The 18,325-nt window shown below is 33.3% G+C and overlaps 1 protein-coding gene across 1 annotated transcript; it reads left to right on the top strand.

Annotated features, from left to right (window-relative positions):
• Window positions 1-482: 482 nt before the first annotated feature.
• LOC126780482 (cyclic nucleotide-gated cation channel subunit A-like) lies at window positions 483-18,080 on the top strand. The gene is made up of 8 exons (XM_050505009.1): window positions 483-795; window positions 12,298-12,531; window positions 12,932-13,091; window positions 14,205-14,350; window positions 15,261-15,383; window positions 15,453-16,358; window positions 16,713-16,894; window positions 17,041-18,080. The coding sequence occupies exons 1-8, from the start codon at window positions 742-744 to the stop codon at window positions 17,294-17,296; spliced, it is 2,061 nt and encodes a 686-aa protein (XP_050360966.1). The 5' UTR covers window positions 483-741; the 3' UTR covers window positions 17,297-18,080.
• The last annotated feature ends 245 nt before the right edge of the window (window positions 18,081-18,325 follow it).

Raw genomic sequence — 18,325 nt, 5'->3', positions numbered from 1 at the left:
TTATTATTTAAGCACATATAAATTCAGTTTTGCTTGCCCGGGTTCCACCGCCAAACGGTTACGGGCTATATTGTAAGTGAGCAAAGTCGATGATTCCGTGGTTGCATAAAATTGATGGATTATGAATACCATTGGATACCTCGTATTGTACAATATAAAAAAATGAATATATAAATTTTGAAACGTAAAAGTTTATTTTATTTCAAATGTAATTTTGAAGTTTTAGAAAGAATTCAATTAATTTACCTAAAAAGTCCGATTACATAGAAATCTGATCAGCTTAATGCATTGACTTTTAAAAGGGCAATTACACTACCGACAGCCTACAGCGCCATCACAACAATTTATAACGAACGCATCATAAACCGACAGGGAAGTCGGTACACATCATGGCCTATTGTTCAACTACCTTGAACACGCATAGACTTTGTTAATCTTTAAAGTTGAAGCTCATTTCGCCCGTGAGAGCGGTAGTCTTCGGAACTCCAGCGTCGCACGCAGTGAGCTGCGAAAAGGCCGATCTGACCAAATAATAATACCTCGTCACTATCGTATCAGTAATTTGTAGTGCTAACTAAATTTCTTTTAATTGAAGTCAGTGGCGGGGCGGTGTCGTGACCCAACCTTCTAGCAATTACAGATAAAGGATCTTTCATTTCACGAAGGTTTTAATTACTCAATGTCTTATAAAAACTGCAATGTGTATGTGAATTAGTCGAGTGAGTAAGTCAGTTTATCAATATGAGTCCAGTTTTTACTATACAGAAATTTGGACTCGGAATGTCTACGGGACAGGTGAGCTAGTTTTTTAAATTTTGAAACAATTTCTGTTTTATAAATAATATACATTTATTTTATAAATAAGCATTTCTTTATTGTAATTTAATCGAACGCAAATTTCGGTACAGTAACTGGATTTTGCATCATAAAATAATATTATAACTCAGTGATATTGCATAACAGCTTATATTCTAATTTTATTGTTATACATAAAATAAAATAAATATTATCATAATAAAAGTGAAATGTAAAACTGAATACATATTTAATTTTTGATGATGCCAGGAAGTTAATAAAGTAAGACTATTGTTGTTATCAAAATGTAATCTGTCTTTGGTTTATATTGCCGCCAATGCAGTCAAGTATGCTTTATACTATAAGTCGTAAGTCTAATCTAGTCTATTCGTAGAGTCAGTATTATACTAATAGTTTTACTCGTGGTACAGCTTTGTGCAAGCTCGTCTTTGTAGGTACCACCCACTCATCAGATATTCTACCGCATAACAGCAGTACTTGGTATTGTTGTGTTCCGGTTCGACGGGTGAGTGAGCCAGTGTAATTACAGGCACAAGGGACATAACATCTTAGTTCCCAAATTTGGTGGCGCATTGTTGATGTAAGCGATGGTTAATATTTCTTACAACGCCAATGTCTATGGTCGTTGCTTACCATCAGGTGGCCCAAATGCTCGTCCGCCTTCCTATTCTATAAAAAAAAGTATTTTTTCTGTTCTGCATATATATTATGCAAACGATATGAATATGCAGTCAAGTAATTTATTACTACCAATTCTTATTCAATAAATACAAACAAACCGGCTGAACTTAATGTGTATGCAAAACCTTCAGATGTATATGTTTCGAAAATCGATAGTACCTGACAATCAGTAACCTCAAGCGACTAAGGAAAGTGCGCGACTAATCGCCCGGTTTAATAGCTGAGCAAATGAAGGTTCGTGTCTGCCGTTCATATAAACGAGTTGGAATAACAATTGAAATGTATTGCGCAGGAATTGCTTCGCTAGAAATGAGATAGTTTATTTCACCACTAATTCCTTTGTATACGACTTTGGTCACTTTAAGGCATACATAGATTCAATTATTACGTCTGAAATTAACACATTCGCTCATTCAATCCGTTCATTAATTTACATGATAAGCAGTTTTACTGGTGAAACAGCTCTGGGATACTCCGTAATCCCTTATATTATGTACAATAATAATACTTTTTATCGTTTTTCCTGTACATTAAGTGGAGCGAGCCAGTGTAATTGCATACACAATGATCTTTGATCCTATTGGATAAAGATTAGTTGATATATCTAACAGTGCTAACACCTAAAGGTGATGGTGATAGTCACGTGACACATTTTATTGTAACAAAAAAAAGTCTGACAGACAAAGAAATATTTCTACATATAATATAATATATAGACACGAATGCTCACTGATCTACATGTATGTATGTACATCTACATGTAGATTACTGGATAAATGTTATGTGCTTAAGAGCACCTTGGGTTGGGAATGTCACTATTAATACAGCGGTCAAGTAAAGCTTTGTACATTGTCCAAGTAAATTAATTTGTGCAATCATTGCGACATCTTAAAATGTAATTTGATCGTTATTGCTTATCGTACTGTACTATCTTAAATCGACCAATGTAATTGTTTATTGCAAGAAAACGTTAATATAACAGCCAATAGCGTAATTGCTAGACCTCCTCTCTTAGGTAGAAGGTTTGGACGTATTCCTCGCTTCAATGCGGGTTGGTCGATACACATTTGATAGATATTAAACTGCCACATACAGGCGATCTCCGCGAGCTGTTATTCTTCATCAACGAACACGAGACGAATTCATTACAAACACGAATTCAACATGTAAAAACTCCATGGAACTCTCAAAGATTTGAAAACGCACATGTCGATCAAAATCTACCACTGTGCCACCGTGTTAATATCCCACTCCCTTGCTGTTAAAGAGATAAATTGAAATATAATGCCCTTCATTTATTGCTGGTTGATTATTATTTCATACGTAGCAACGCACCTCATTCCGATATTTTTATTCAAATCAATATATTTTTATAAATATATACATTGACAAGTAGTTATGAATCGTCAAGCGCTACCATCGATTCTTAATGTTGATTCTACTGAGAAGAACCAGCAAGAATCTCAGTGGTTATTCTTTTTTATTAATGAATATATTTACTTGACTCGTTAACTCTGATATTCTTAGCAAGCTAAAATATTTATTTATTTATACTTTATTGCAAACAATTTACAAACATATAAAAATTAAGTAGTACATATAGTATGCAAAGGCGGCGTTATCACGACGTATCATCTGACTGGATGTGGTTGGTAGATTGTGGGTTCGATTCCCATTCCCAGGGCAGACATTTGTGTGCATGAACATGTCTGTTTGTCCTGAGTCGGGTGTAATTATCTATATTAGTATGTACTTACAAAAGAAAAGTTGTATATGTAGTATATCAGTTGTCTGGTTTCCATAGTACAATCTCTGCTTAATTTGGGATCAGATGGCCGTGTTTGAATAATGTCTCAGGATATTATTATATCACTTACAGTGATCTCTTTCAGGCAAACTCTGTAAAAATAAATATTTTTTGTTTTTTTAGCCAGGAACATTAATCGGGGGCAGTGTGCGAATGACTTATACTTAAAATTTATTGAATACTTATAAGCCTTATAAAATATGTAACATACCAACAAACTTATATAAATATATACATTTAAACATATACACTTATACATACATACATATATACTAACATAAAAACATATATAACAAAATAATGTAACATGCCATAGTTATATTCTTATTCTACGGTGCTTAAACAATATGGCTATATTATTTCTAAGCTTTGTGGTTATTTTACAATTGCCTTAAAGTCATCCTCCGGCGTACGTCACCTTAATAACATTATTACAAAATTGAAGTTTATAACTTGTGTGAGCAACGATTAATTTCGCTCCACCCGTGCACGCTAAACCTTACCTCAGATTTTAAAATAATCAAAAAACCTATATTCACGTTCATTTTCAATTCTGGATCAAACCAGACGTTAATGAACGTAAATAAAGAGCTCCATATTATAACGTTTGAAATATTGTAGTTAAAATTTAAAAATAATAATGATAATGTGAAACAAAAATATCACTAACAATTACAAGACACATTTATTTTTAATACTATTTTAGTTAAACATTAATTTCGCTCTTTCTAACATTATTAATTTGACACTCGAAAAAAAAAGACAGCATTGTTTAATAACACGCTATGCAACGTCTATAAGTTCGATATTTCCATAAAAGTGACAGAGGAAATTATATTTTTACTATTTATACTCTTCGTAATATTTAAAACTATTAAGCATTTAACTCTTAACCAATATTAAGAATCGACATGTGGGATGGACAAGATCTATATTTCAAAACACCTATAAAAAAAACCACAACGTATTTCTATGGTTCGGTTCATTCGCAAATTAATAAAATTTGACTAAATTATATATTTAAAATATAACACTCGTACAGGCTGGAACACGTCCGACAGATTTATTGTAGTTTAAATTTGAATAGAATTTTAACTTTAAAATAATTTACCTTTTGATATTACTCGAAACAGACCGCGAATAATAAAATATCATAAAATAAAAAGAAATTGTAATGGAACGTATGAGAATATAACTGCTTTGAAATCGTCAAAAGCTGCATGCTTTTAATTAATATAAAATTTTGTTCGATTCACTTTGAACAAACAGCCAATTTATATTATTGAATCCGACAGCCCGTTCGTCCGTGGCTGTCTTCGTCACGATTCATTGCTCTTTGGTAATGAGGCAATTGTCAATCACATGGCGTTATTACGATCGGTATACGACGTTAATAATATACCCTTCGTACTTGTTCTGATGTCACAATATATGTATTTGCATTTTTATTACGCGAGATCAGTTTTATATTGATTTTTGTTATAGATAATAATACTAATACATACTAAATTCAAGTTGACTGTGTATATAAAAACTTTGTATGGCCCGGGTTGGAGGGAAATTATAATAGTTGGTAGTCAGAACATATAACTACTAATTAGACATATAAATGTTTTTGATATCTCGATATAGTGAATTTAATGGCCGCCATTGCCAAACTTGGTTTTAATACCAGTTGGGCTACTTTATATTGATAAATTTTGCTGGTGGTAGGGCATTGTGCAAGTTCGTCTGGGTAGGTACCACCCACTCATCAGATAGTCTACCGTAAGTACAACAGTGCTTGATATCGTTGTGTTCCGGTTTGAAGAGTGAGTGAGCCAGTGTAATTACAGGCACGCGGGACATAAAATCTTAGTTCCCAAGGTTGATGGTGCATTGGCTATGTAAGCGATGGTTGACATTTCATGCCAATGTCTGTGTCAAAATGCATTGGTGATCACTTACCATCAGGTGGCCCAAATGCTTGTCCACCTTCCTATTCTATAAAAAAAAATCTCAGTAGCAGTGTGGATGTTGGCATTATCCGTCATTTGAGAGTCAGGGAATAGAGTCATTTGCTTGCGTATAGATTTGTGCACTATAATAATATTTAATGTAGATTTTTCACTTTGACCTGGACATAGATTGTGTAAGAAATCATATTATCTTACTAGCAATAATAATTAAAAAAATCAGGTGTCTCGTTTGACCGTCTTGCAAAAAAATAATTTAATAAAAATATCTTTGATAACAATTCCATACCAATCATAAGGGATAAAAAAACTTTATAATTTTAATATCGCTCGCCGTCATAACATGTATCGTGTTGCGTCGTCTTCAATTTATAATGATCGATCGCTTTCAACATATTAATCGCCAATTAAAGAGACATATGATTTTTCCAATAATATTTTCTATTCTTATGTCAAATGAAAAATATCAAAGCGCTTTCGAATCGTTACCACGTGTCACGAATAAAATCTTTCAAAAACTTATCACGCAAACATTACATATATACGTTACGCTCGAATTCGACTTTATAATTTTAAAATCACCGCACCAAAAGATAAATATATAAATATTATATATTTATCTTTTGTGTTTTATATTGTGTTGAAGGTGCGAATATTATAAATGGTTTCATATTTTGTATCTTCTTCTAGTAGATAATGTAAAATATATTTATTTCATTTAAAATCATTGCTTTTACATATGCATTAGGTAAAGTTGATTATTTTCAATTTCGCAATAATATTCTTAACATTTGCTTCAACTGCACGTTTCGTATTTTGACAGCGAATGTTTCCGACGATTCACCCCGCAGGCCTTTAATATCAACGGTTCGGATTGTAATGTGAATGTATATATAAGTTATACAAAACGTTTTAAATATAAAATTATATTTAACTAGCTAACCGTCTCGGCATCGCACGGAGAGAAAGAATAAAAGTATAAGTAACAGCCTGTGAATGTCCCACTGTTGGGCCATGGCCTCCTCTGCTTTTTTGAGGAGAAGGTTTAGAGCTTATTTCACCACGCTGCTCCAATACGGATTGGTGGAATACACATGTCGCAAAATTTCAGTGAAATTTGACACATGCAGCATTTCCTCACGATGACTTCCTTCACCGTCACTCACGAGATAAATTATAAACACAAATTAAGCACATTACAATTCAATGGTGCTTGCTCGGTTTTGAACGCACGGTCATCAGTTAACATTCACGCGTTCTAACCACTGGGCCATCTCGGCACGGTTAGATTGGAAGAAAAAAAATTGGATTGGATTTGCGTTAAACCCTGCTATCTGCCACTTACTGACTCATCTCCTGATGTGTTTATATGTCTTTAATTGCAAATATTATTTGTAATGAATTATAAACAATATGTAGAAAATCACCCAACTGAACCAATTAATTTACATAAAAGTAAATTATCATTAAAAATAAAAGTAAAATATACCCTATTCATTTGTAAAAAACATTTTAATTTTATTTTAACGCGGACGAGATAAAAGGCTGTCGGAATTAGTTAGAATAGCGAATGTGTTCCAAAAGGATTTTGTCATACCTGATATCGTTAAAGCCGTCCATTCGTAGAGCTTAGCTCTTGTGTTCCCGCTTATCCGCTGCGCCGGGAGCATTCAATGTATTGACTAATTGACTATAAAACAATCAGCTAATGGTAGCTTACCACAAATAAATTTAAAATTGTCAACAATTTAAAACAATAAATTACTCGCTTAGCTCTTACACGTGGAAATGTTAAGGCTTATTTATATTCAACGAGCATACCCATCGCCATGACACCGCCATGGTCTCGATGACAATGGGGAATAGTTTCAAAACTTCAAGGAAACTTACATAATGAAACTCATTCGAGGAAGCTATTTTTAAATAGCGCGTGTATCGAATTTCTATTATAATTTAAAAGTGTCAAGGTACAAATTCGGTTGCAACGGTTGCATTTATATATGAGGTTCTATTACGTAAATATTATACTGTTAAAAAAACACCGTCATGTCAAAGCCGTGCAAACGTGAAACATCTTATTTGATGCTCAATAAGAGAATTTATCATTAAAGATAACTAATAAGCAAATGATGACTAGATACTACACAAGTCGAAATTTCGAGATGTATTTCACCCATCACAAATGTATTTATAGGTTTTGTCAATGCTAGAAATCAAAGACTAAAATCTCGATAAGCTATGTAGGAAACTATTTCAAATCGAACAAACGCACAGACGGAATCGGTTACCAAGTAAACATTAATTCAAACCATTTATATTGAGATAAGGGATAGAAAATCATAATTCCTGGTAGCGCATTGGAAATTTATGGAGGGGTTTTGTTGTTATGTAAATATGCTGTTACAGTAAATAATAAAATATGTCCCTTACTGATATTTGAAGATATGTCTCAGCCTTTAGTTTCAAATTCGTGTTTCAAATCTTTATTGCGCTTTGACTTTAAGATACATATAAAAACAATACAACGCAATTGAATTTTGGTTTTTAATCATCGAGTTTAAAACTACTTGATTATTCTAGATGAGTTTAAATTTCATCCAGACACCTAAGTGGGGTGCATCTTTTTTAATTTCCATAACAAGAAATGATTACTTAATTTTAATAGCGCAAGTAAGTTATAATAAACATATTATAATGATTATACAGGATCATTAAAAATATTTAATTCTTTAAATGTTTTCCTTAAATAAATTGAAGAGTACTGAATTTCTTGCCGGTTCTTCTCAGTATTATCTACATTCTGAATCGGTGGTAGCTTTATATTTAATATGATATTGTAAAATGACTGCGTAGCCTAGGCGAGTCTTCCCGGTGTGTCGGTCTCGGTATGAACTTGGACAAGACCAAGGTCATGTTCAATAGGCATGTCGTGCCGGGACCGATATACGTCGAGGGGAAACCTCTCGAAGTTGTTAGTGAATATAACCTACCTAGGACAGATAATACAAGTCGGTAGGAACAACTTCGAGAAGGAAGCCGATCGAAGAATTCGCTTGGGATGGGCAGCATTTGGCAACCTTCGTCAAGTCCTCAAGTCGTCTATACCGCAATGTTTGAAGACGAAAGTCTTCAACCAATGCGTCTTACCTGCCATGACATACGGTGCCGAAACGTGGACACTAACTGCGGGACTAGTCCACAAATTCAAAGTCGCTCAGCGTGCTATGGAGCGAGCTATGCTCGGAGTATCTTTGAAGGATAAGATCAGAAATGAGATTATCCGGAAAAGAACCGGAGTCACCGACATAGCTTGCAAAATTAGCAGGCTGAAGTGGCAGTGGGCTGGTCACGTATGTCGTAGGACCGATGGCCGTTGGAGCAGACGAGTCCTAGAGTGGAGACCGCGAATCGGCAAGCGCAGCGTAGGGCGCCCTCCCGCCAGGTGGACCGACGACCTTAAGAAGGTGGCGGGCACCAACTGGATGCGGAAGGCGGAGGACAGGGAGCTTTGGCGCACCTTGGGAGAGGCCTATGTTCAGCAGTGGACAACGATTGGCTGTTGATTGATTGATTGATTGATTGTAAAATGACGATTCAAAAGTGCTTGATAAGATGAATAAGAGATTTATTTATAATTATAATTGGTGGTAGAGCTTCGTGCAAGCTCGTCTGGGCAGGTACCACCCACTCCTCAGATATTCTACTACAAAACAGCATTACTTTCTATTATTGTGTTCCGGTTTGAAGGGTGCGTGAGCCAGTGTAATAACAGGCTCATGGAACATAACATCTTAGTTTGCAAGGTCAGTGGCGAATTGGCGATGTAAGTGATGTTTAATATTTCTTACAATGCCAATACCTATGGGCGTTGTTGACCACTTACCATCAGGTAGCCCATACGTCCGTCTAACTATATAAAAAAATATATAATTAATGTCAAGTAAAGATCATAAATCGCGTTAGATATAACTCGAACTGAAACTATAACATCTATGTATGTGTCTATGTGGTATATATGTATACTATATAATATGTATATAGTTACGTTTCATGATTGTTGGATGATTAAATAGCTTATATTTTATGGTCGTCATAAACCTCCCTCGATGGCTAGATGCTCAATACTAGAACTTGGCGTAACGTTTTTAAACTATCGTGACGTTTGAGATATTAAACCTTTATGGTATTTACGAAGCTGAAGAATGTGTACCCATGTGGGCCAATAGCAAATAACGAGCATAGCATTATGTACCTCACAATTTCGACAATATTAAAAGCGAAACAATTATTAAATCCTGCACGAGTTTTCAGTATTGATTTTAAGCAGATTAATCACATTTTACACAAACAAAATATTTTCATTATTTTCACATTCATCGCGGCGCATGGGAATTTGATTTTATTAAACATTACATATATGATCCCGAACATATAATTTTATTAAAACATATTAAATATTTTAAAGCTAAATTTAAAAATAATTATGAAGTATGTTTTATAAGATATGTAAGTGCTGTGGCAAATATTTAATACGCATCAATTACTTGATGAATCGTTTGGGCATCAATATCTTCGTCAACTATTAGTCTAGTCTCAAGAGACCGTGCGTACGAAATAAATATTGTTTTTACTTAGAACTAGCTGCGCCCGCGGTTTTACTCTTAAAGTAATGCAAAGAAATTACTAAGAGCGTAGTTATAATATTTCAGTATATACAATATTTTTTATTTTGTTTTTGTGGATATTAGTATTTATTGGTTTTTTGCCACACCCGGATCTAGATAGGACAATTGGCCATGAGAACAGCATTCCCTTAAATCTATTCTCATATACTTAAATGTTTTTCCCTGTGCCATGTTCCATTTGTGACTGCAAGCAATACCTTCATAAGAAATTGTGTCCTTTTAAAACTGCAAGGTAAATCTGTTTTTTTAAGTACTTATTATCAACTCACCGATTGAGTATAAATTTAACAAAACAATGAGAAAAAAATATATGAACGAAATACTTATTAACTTTAACTTACAAAGCTTTTACAAACTGACCTGTTAAAATATGTCAAAACTATAAAAATTACTGAAAAGGTACAAATTATAAAAAATGACATGCTTATAAAAACGTATGTACGGCCTTTTTTTTCATTACTGTAAGGTTACCGCTGAAACAAAACACCGTAATATACTTGGTCTAAACAGAATGACATTTCATTGTTCTTACTTTAGGAGTTCATACAACCACTTTACCTATACATACCTTTTACCAACAGCGAAGCCGCGGGCTATAGCTTGTTAAATATATAGTACCGAAAAACAAAAGAAATGTGTATTACATACATTGTTATATTGTTTTCGTAATATATACAGCTTTTCTTAATAAGCTACTATCCTAACTTAACTAAGTATATTACAAACGAATACAGACAGAGGCTTATCAGGTCCCTGTTATTGTACCAGCATAAGCTGAACCCTATTATATATGATTGATCATATTGATATGAGCTCAACTTACATTGGAGTTATCTAAATCTCTGAAACTGTCCATTTTTTAACGTTGTTTTATTCCTATTAACTTACAATCATCATCATTTTACAGACTATCATTTATAGGTTGCTAAAGTTTCAACCAATTCAACTGAACGATTATTTTATAGCATTTTTTATCGAATGCTCGACGTGATTCTTTAATTTGACATAACTTTTTTATTTATAAGCCGATTGAAATGAAACAAACACTAAATTATAAGTGAAGTATGCCACAACACATAAGCGAGAACTGCACCCAAATCAGTTAAGCCATTTTTAAGATTAGCGCTCACAAACGCATAAACAAACAGACAAAAATTCTAACTATCACTGTTTTGCGTTGACTAAGGCCTCCGATAATAGTTTTACTCATATAAAATTATATATATATATACCTTCCATGTATAGACAGCGATTAAATACATTTTTATTATATGTAAAAATTTAAACAAAAAACAGTTATTATGATTTAACTAAAAAGTTAGACAATAAGCCTAGCGGCCTTTTTTGTAGGTAGTAATAAGTGCTATAAATAAGTAATACATTATTTTAGGGATCATCAATAGTTTATTTCAGAGCATGCCAAATAATGACTTTTATGCGAAAAAAATTGTATATAAAAAATATAAATACCTTGTGTAACATTGCAATTTTCGAAGGGAATTGAAATATTTTTAAATATAAAATATAACCCTATTTAGCTTTCTGTAGTTGAACGTTTTTTTTTTAAAACGGCTTAGTAGTTTTTGAATTTATCCATTACAAACAAACATACAAAAAATCAAACTTTACCTTTTAAATAATTATATTTTGCTATAGATAGGACTAGCTACCCAGCAATAGGGTCGCCCTGTTCTTATTTGTAATTTCTCTTTAACTTAATGTGTCTTTCTATTCTATTCTCTTCTATTCAATTCTATGGCTACATCTTTCGACTTTGTTTTTAACAAAACAAAGCATTATTTTGTTATTTTTTTTATGAGAGTAGTTGCAATTGGTTGAGATCGATTGAGAAAAACCTTTAAAATATAAACAGCGCCATCTATCTTTTTTTTGAGTAACAAATACACAACGAGGTACCTCTTCATGTAAGTGCAGCGCTAGTTAAAATCTGTTAATAAAGCATTAAGTTCATTAAATTAAAAATAAACGGTATAAGATATTTTCCTGCGGTAAAATTAGACCTTTTGCTTTAGACCTTAGAATACATCGTTAAAAACCGCACTCAATACCATGCAGTTGTTTTGGCGTGATGCGACTACAAACACACAGTCAGTAAAAAAAATATAAAAACTGGTATTTTAGCTTTTGTTGCTTTTATAAAGCATATTAGTTTTTTCCCAACAACTTAAATGTACATTGTACTGTTACAATTTTATTATAAATATAGATTATACAAAGTATCGGAAAATTTGTTTATTTTTTTTTTTTTTCGTTATATCATTGTCTACTGTTTCTTATTATTACAGGAACGATACTTTAGTAGTAACTAACATGACCATTCATTTTATAACAGCCGCCTAGAGAAGAGGAGCCAGGAATTATACGACGACAGTTTGAAAGGATCACGCGCAATGTCCGTCAGCGGATTAGTGGTGAAGCTCGATCGAAGCCACCGGACTGGTTCCTTGACAAGTTTTCGAATCAGAGCATCACCGACCCCGAAGAACCAATGTATAAGGCAAAGAAGTCTAAATTCCTTTGTGGCCTAAAACTGGCATTCGATCCAACCGAACAATATTACTATCGGGTACGTATAAGCGATTTGATTCTAAATAGTTTATTATTTATTTTAATTTTATTTATATATTATTTAATTTTGAACATAATCTGTGCCGCTTAAATACTCAAATTGCTTTTTTAAGATGAATACTTTTATTGGCCCGACCTGGGATTTAAACTCAGGACCTTCGGGTCTGTGGTCTTACACTCACTAGACCAACGAGTCAGTCTGATTTGCTTTACAATACGCACATATTGATCAATCTGGATTTGGTCTCTTCGAAAAATTTACTCAATTATTCTAACATATAACTAAATATACAAATTCGTGTCTAATTTCTGACCGGCCAACTTAGACAGCCGGTACTGTATGATGAAACAAATTGTGTTTCGTATCATTTAATTTTTTTTTAATATATCCCCACTAGTGGCTCACTGTCGTCTCCCTGGCCATACTGTATAACGTCATTGTCGTAATTGGACGAGCGGTTTTCTGGGAGCTGGGCACCATGACCAAATTGTGGTACACGCTCGACTACCTGTGTGACATAATTTACGCCATCGATACAGTCATACATGCGCATGAAGGTACGAATATTATTATCTTGTAATTAATGATGATAACTTAGAGTACTATAATAAATCAATAAGTTCCGAACCGATTAAACTAATTATAGTAAATTTGTTTATGTAGTATATTATTGAAACAGGCTATGCGACTTCATGCGAACGACTAATTAAATAATTTTGATGGAGCAAGCGAATGGAACGTCTGCTACGTTAATAACTAAACAAATAAAATGCTCGTGTTTACAGTCACATATATCTCTCTACTCTTGTATAAAAAATCGATTTAGTGCAATAAATTATTATTCATTTTAAATTGGTTTACTCGTTTGTGTTTACATGGACGGAAAAAATACGTTGACGTTGACATCGACTTTCAAAATGATAATTTCTTACAATAAACAAAGACGTATTATTCGTAGGTTTAAATCGAGTGTACAATTCGAAATAAGGTCGCAAATCAACAATTTGACACCCACATACATTGGGCCGCGCCTTGCGTCATCAAATTTAGCTAACGCGTGGACAAACAACTCACCCAGCCCTCGCTTTTCGCACAAATACTCTGAATCGAATGATCTTCATATCATAGACTATTCGATAGTAAGAAATAAATATGTACATACGACAAATTTAATCGTTGATAGTTAGAGAATAGTTAAGTAACATTTAATAGAAAAAAAATTAGAAGACATGTGTCGCACATACATTTTATAATACAAATTGAATTGGTCCTATTCCTGAGGATTTAAAAATTGTGAAGATTCAACGAGAGTCACTAATGTCACGAGTCACTGAACAATTTTCATTACGAATCTTTCATTTGCTTCATCGAAAACGAAGAAATTGTGTTTATTGCTTTACGAATGTTATTCGGTTCTATTTATGGTCTGAAACATGTGACATTTTAATAAGTTCTAAGTATGCTAAGTACTTCTAAGTTCTAAGTACTCGAGTTCAGATACGAATACGCCTAAACGTCTATTGATTGCGTAAAGCTGTCGTTCAGTTTAATATTTGATACCTAAATGTTTTATACAAAACGCACCCGATTTAAATTAGTTGATACAATCTTATGGGACTATATGGGCTTCGAAGCCTACATATTGAAAAATGGTAAGATATTTATTTCAGGTTATTTAGATCAAGGCCTCATGGTAAAGGATTCTCACTACCTTAGGCTAAATTATTTTAAATCTGACGCATGGCCCTACGACATTCTTTCTCTTATACCGACAGACATAGCATACATGTGGTGGACACCAGGATCTTGCAACTACGTAAGTAGATCGTTTAAATAATACACTATATTCTCAAGTAGCTATATTTTAACTATTTATATATATTACTTTATATACTATGTTTATATATTTCTGTTTATGTATATTGTGAGTAGTAATGATTTATGTAGTATTTGATACAACACTTTAACATAATAATCTCTCATAGGTAACTTTTTAAAATTTACTTCATCAGATTTTGATTGCTGTTATAAAATAATACTCTATTTTATATATCGTTTTATAATTGTACTTGTACTAGGATCCTGAGATACTTCTTTGTTTTGAAATTATTTCTTATTTATTTTACACGAGCCGATTGGCGTGGTTGGTAGACTTGCCTTTCACGCCGAAGGTTGTGGGTTCGCTTCCCACCCAGGGCAGATATTTGTGTGCATGAACATGTCTGTTTGTCCTGACTCTGGGTGTAATTATCTATATAAGTATGTTTTTACAACAGAAAAGTACATCGATGTAGTATATCAGTTGTCTGGTTTCCATAGCACAAGCTCTGCTTAATTTTGGATCAGATAGCCGTGTGTGAATAATGTCCCAGTATATTTAATTTATTTAAATTTATATACAAAATAATTTCAAACCATCAAGTGCATTAGACTTTATATATAATATTAGTTTCAAATTTTTGTGCAATCATCTTTCTTACCAAGATATATCGATCATGGTATGCAATACTTTATTTCTTTTGATAAAAATTTAGGATCAATATAAATCATCACTTAAAGCACAACAGTATTTACAATTTTAAATTGGTAATTTTTAACAATTGGTAAATAAGTTTAGAATACCTAATAATACAAGGTGAGATAAATCGAACTACGATAAACATTCTAACCAAACAAATTGCTTAGCTTTGTTATTTGAGAAAGTGTAAATATTTGCTGTGTTCCAGGATCGTTTGCCATGCCCTGTTATTGTACGACTTAATCGACTATTGCGCCTTCCTCGAATGTGGGAGTGGTTCGACCGCACTGAGACGGGCACTAGTTATCCGAACGCTTTTAGAATTTGCAAGGTAAAGCCAAAATAATTAATTATTTTCCACTTACTTGAACAACATATAAACAATATTTTTTTATTCTAGGTCGTTATGGCAATTTTAGTCCTGATTCACTGGAACGCTTGCCTTTACTTCGCGATCAGCTACGCTATTGGATTTGGCACTGACAATTGGGTTTATAACATTACCGGAGTTCTTAATGAGACATTGGCACACCAATACATTTACAGCTTCTATTGGTCGACCTTGACTTTAACGACGATTGGCGAGACTCCCCAACCAGAAATTGATGTCGAGTATATATTCGTAGTCGCTGACTTTCTGGCAGGTGTTTTAATTTTTGCAACTATAGTAGGCAATATCGGATCGATGATATCTAACATGAATTTGGCAAGAGTGGCATTCCAAAACAAGATGGACAGCGTAAAACAATACATGGCTTTTCGAAAAATAACTGGCGAATTAGAGGCAAGAGTGATTCGTTGGTTTTCTTATACATGGGCGGAGAGTGGAGCTTTGGACGAGGAAAACGTATTATCTTCTTTACCAGACAAACTGAAAGCTGAAATCGCTATTCGGGTTCATCTCGATACACTGCGTAAAGTACTAATTTTTCAAGATTGCGAGCCCGGTTTACTGGAAGCTTTGGTTTTGAAATTGAAGCTGCAAGTCTTCAGCCCAGGAGACTATATATGCCGCAAAGGTGACGTTGGCAAGGAAATGTATATCGTCAAGCGGGGTAGGCTTCAAGTGGTAGCTGATGATGGTACAACCGTTCTTGCCACTCTGAGTGCAGGATCCGTTTTCGGTGAAGTCAGTGTTTTGGATATTGCTGGTAACCGAACTGGTAACAGGCGCACGGCTAACGTCAGGTCATTGGGATATTCCGATTTATTCTGCCTGGCTAAGAAGGATTTGTGGGAAGCTCTAGCAGATTATCCAGATGCCAGGGCTACTTTAATTGCACGTGGTTGTCAATTACTGCGTAAGGTAAGTCAATCTCACCTAGAGAGTCCAATCGTGTGTGTACATCGTTTTGATTTTGATTGCTTAAATGAAATAACTTTTATATATAATTTTAAAAAAAATTTTTAGTGTGATGACAGTAAACTTTATATAAAAAAAATTCTTAATAAATGTTCTTTTCATTTTATTTAGATAGGTCTTCTTAGTTACATTTAAACGAATAGTACAAGTTCGAGTAATATTAATAGAAGCTGTTCTTGTTAATATTGCTGTTGATTAATCTCATCATTTAATTTATCCCTGTTTTTTGACGAAGTCAAGAAGAAAATATAGGCTATATTTTAAGTTACTTTGACTAATATGAAATAAATTTTATAGGATGGGCTACTAGATGAACCTACATTCGAAAACGCTCAAACGACCCATCAAAGCTTACATGAAACCGTTCGCAAAATGGAAGCCAGGATTACTAAATTGGAAAACAATATAAAAATGACACTGGCTACCAATTTCGAAAAACAGGCTTTGTTCGATCAGAGAATAAGTAGAGTTGAGATAAGGTAATTCTAATATTAAATAGGTTACATTTAAGTCAAATGCAAAGCGAACTCAATAATTGCGTTATCGTTTGGCATAGCGAATTATAATATATTTTTTTTTTAACTTTTTTCAAACCGATGAGCTATTTTATGTGAGCATATTTCAGGTCTCTCCATATTCAACCACCAAGAAGGAACTCTCGTGATCCGGTGGTATTACGTCAGGAGAGTGCCAGGTCAGAGGAAGTGGAAACAAATGGCCCGGTACAAGCAGGTTCATCCAGAAACACCCTGAACATTCCAGCTAGGGAACGAGGAAACTCTCTTAGCGTTGAGCGTACTCCACGTCTATTGACTGTCGCTTCTGCGCCAAGGAGCAGGTCATTACGACTGAAGCGGTTTGAAACTGATGGTTCAAATTGAATTCGCAGAAGCGTATAGTATGATTAATTTAGAAATGTTAATGTTGGTCTAGAAAAGAGCTTTGAAAATTTACATAATTGTAAATTATTTTTGATACCTGGAAAAGGCTTTATATAAAGATGTTTGGACTTTAAATTGAATAGGAAATTGTAAATTATACTTTCGGGAACATGGCTTGGGTTGGTGCTGAAGGAAAATGTTAGAAACGTATTTTGATATTGTTTTTAATTATGATTGTTTTCATATCAAACAAGCTTTATGATATGAAAATAATTGTCAAACTTATCTGTCAGACGGTTATCTTGAAATCGTTTTAATCGATCATTTTTCATCGAGAGATATTTCAAAAAATCGCTGATATAGAGCTATATTACATATTCAAAATTTTATGATAGTGTAAGATTATTACTACTAGTATTTTCAGCAAATTGATTTTGCTCATAGTTCTAAGTATTTATTATTTATCTTTGATATTCATACACGTATTTTCGATATAAATTTATGTTATATATTACAGTCAATGGTACGTGGCTTTAACGTTACATGTACGTAACTGACATAATATTTCCTACCCTTATATACACTTACTTATAATGTAAGCTATATATATTTGATTTAAAAATATTAAGAATCTTATGTCAGTTTACGAATTAGGAATACCATTTAATATCTTCTAGTAAAATAAGTAAGTGGTCTCTATTGCCAAATATATCACCAAATTTTTAATAATTGAATGAAGTTTGTGACAATTCTGCGATATCGACATTATACCATTGAAAATATTTTTTAGGTTATTACATTTTATATTTGTTTAGAAATTATTTAAAATATATTATGCCAGTTTGTTATTTCTTTATGAATTAGTAAATTGATCTCAGTTTTTTTTTATTATTTATTAATTTTATCCGACTACATATTTGTTGTAATTTTAATTAATTGTTATCTAACAAAAACGTGTTTAATAAAATTTTGACTACTTTTGTTATATACTCCTGGATTGTGTAGTTATCTGAATTGTTATTATTTCGA

Source organism: Nymphalis io, chromosome Z, assembly GCF_905147045.1.
Source record: "Nymphalis io chromosome Z, ilAglIoxx1.1, whole genome shotgun sequence".
NCBI classification, from domain to species: domain Eukaryota; kingdom Metazoa; phylum Arthropoda; class Insecta; order Lepidoptera; family Nymphalidae; genus Nymphalis; species Nymphalis io.
The sequence above is the reverse complement of the archived record's forward strand: the minus strand, read 5'-3'. Positions and strand labels throughout refer to the sequence as shown.

Coding starts and splice junctions, on each gene's coding strand:
- LOC126780482 (XM_050505009.1), top strand. CDS start 742: ATGAGTCCAGTTTTTACTATACAGAAATTTGGACTCGGAATGTCTACG. Junction 796..12,297: donor TCGGAATGTCTACGGGACAG/GTGAGCTAGTTT, acceptor ATTTTATAACAG/CCGCCTAGAGAAGAGGAGCC. Junction 16,359..16,712: donor GTTGTCAATTACTGCGTAAG/GTAAGTCAATCT, acceptor TAAATTTTATAG/GATGGGCTACTAGATGAACC.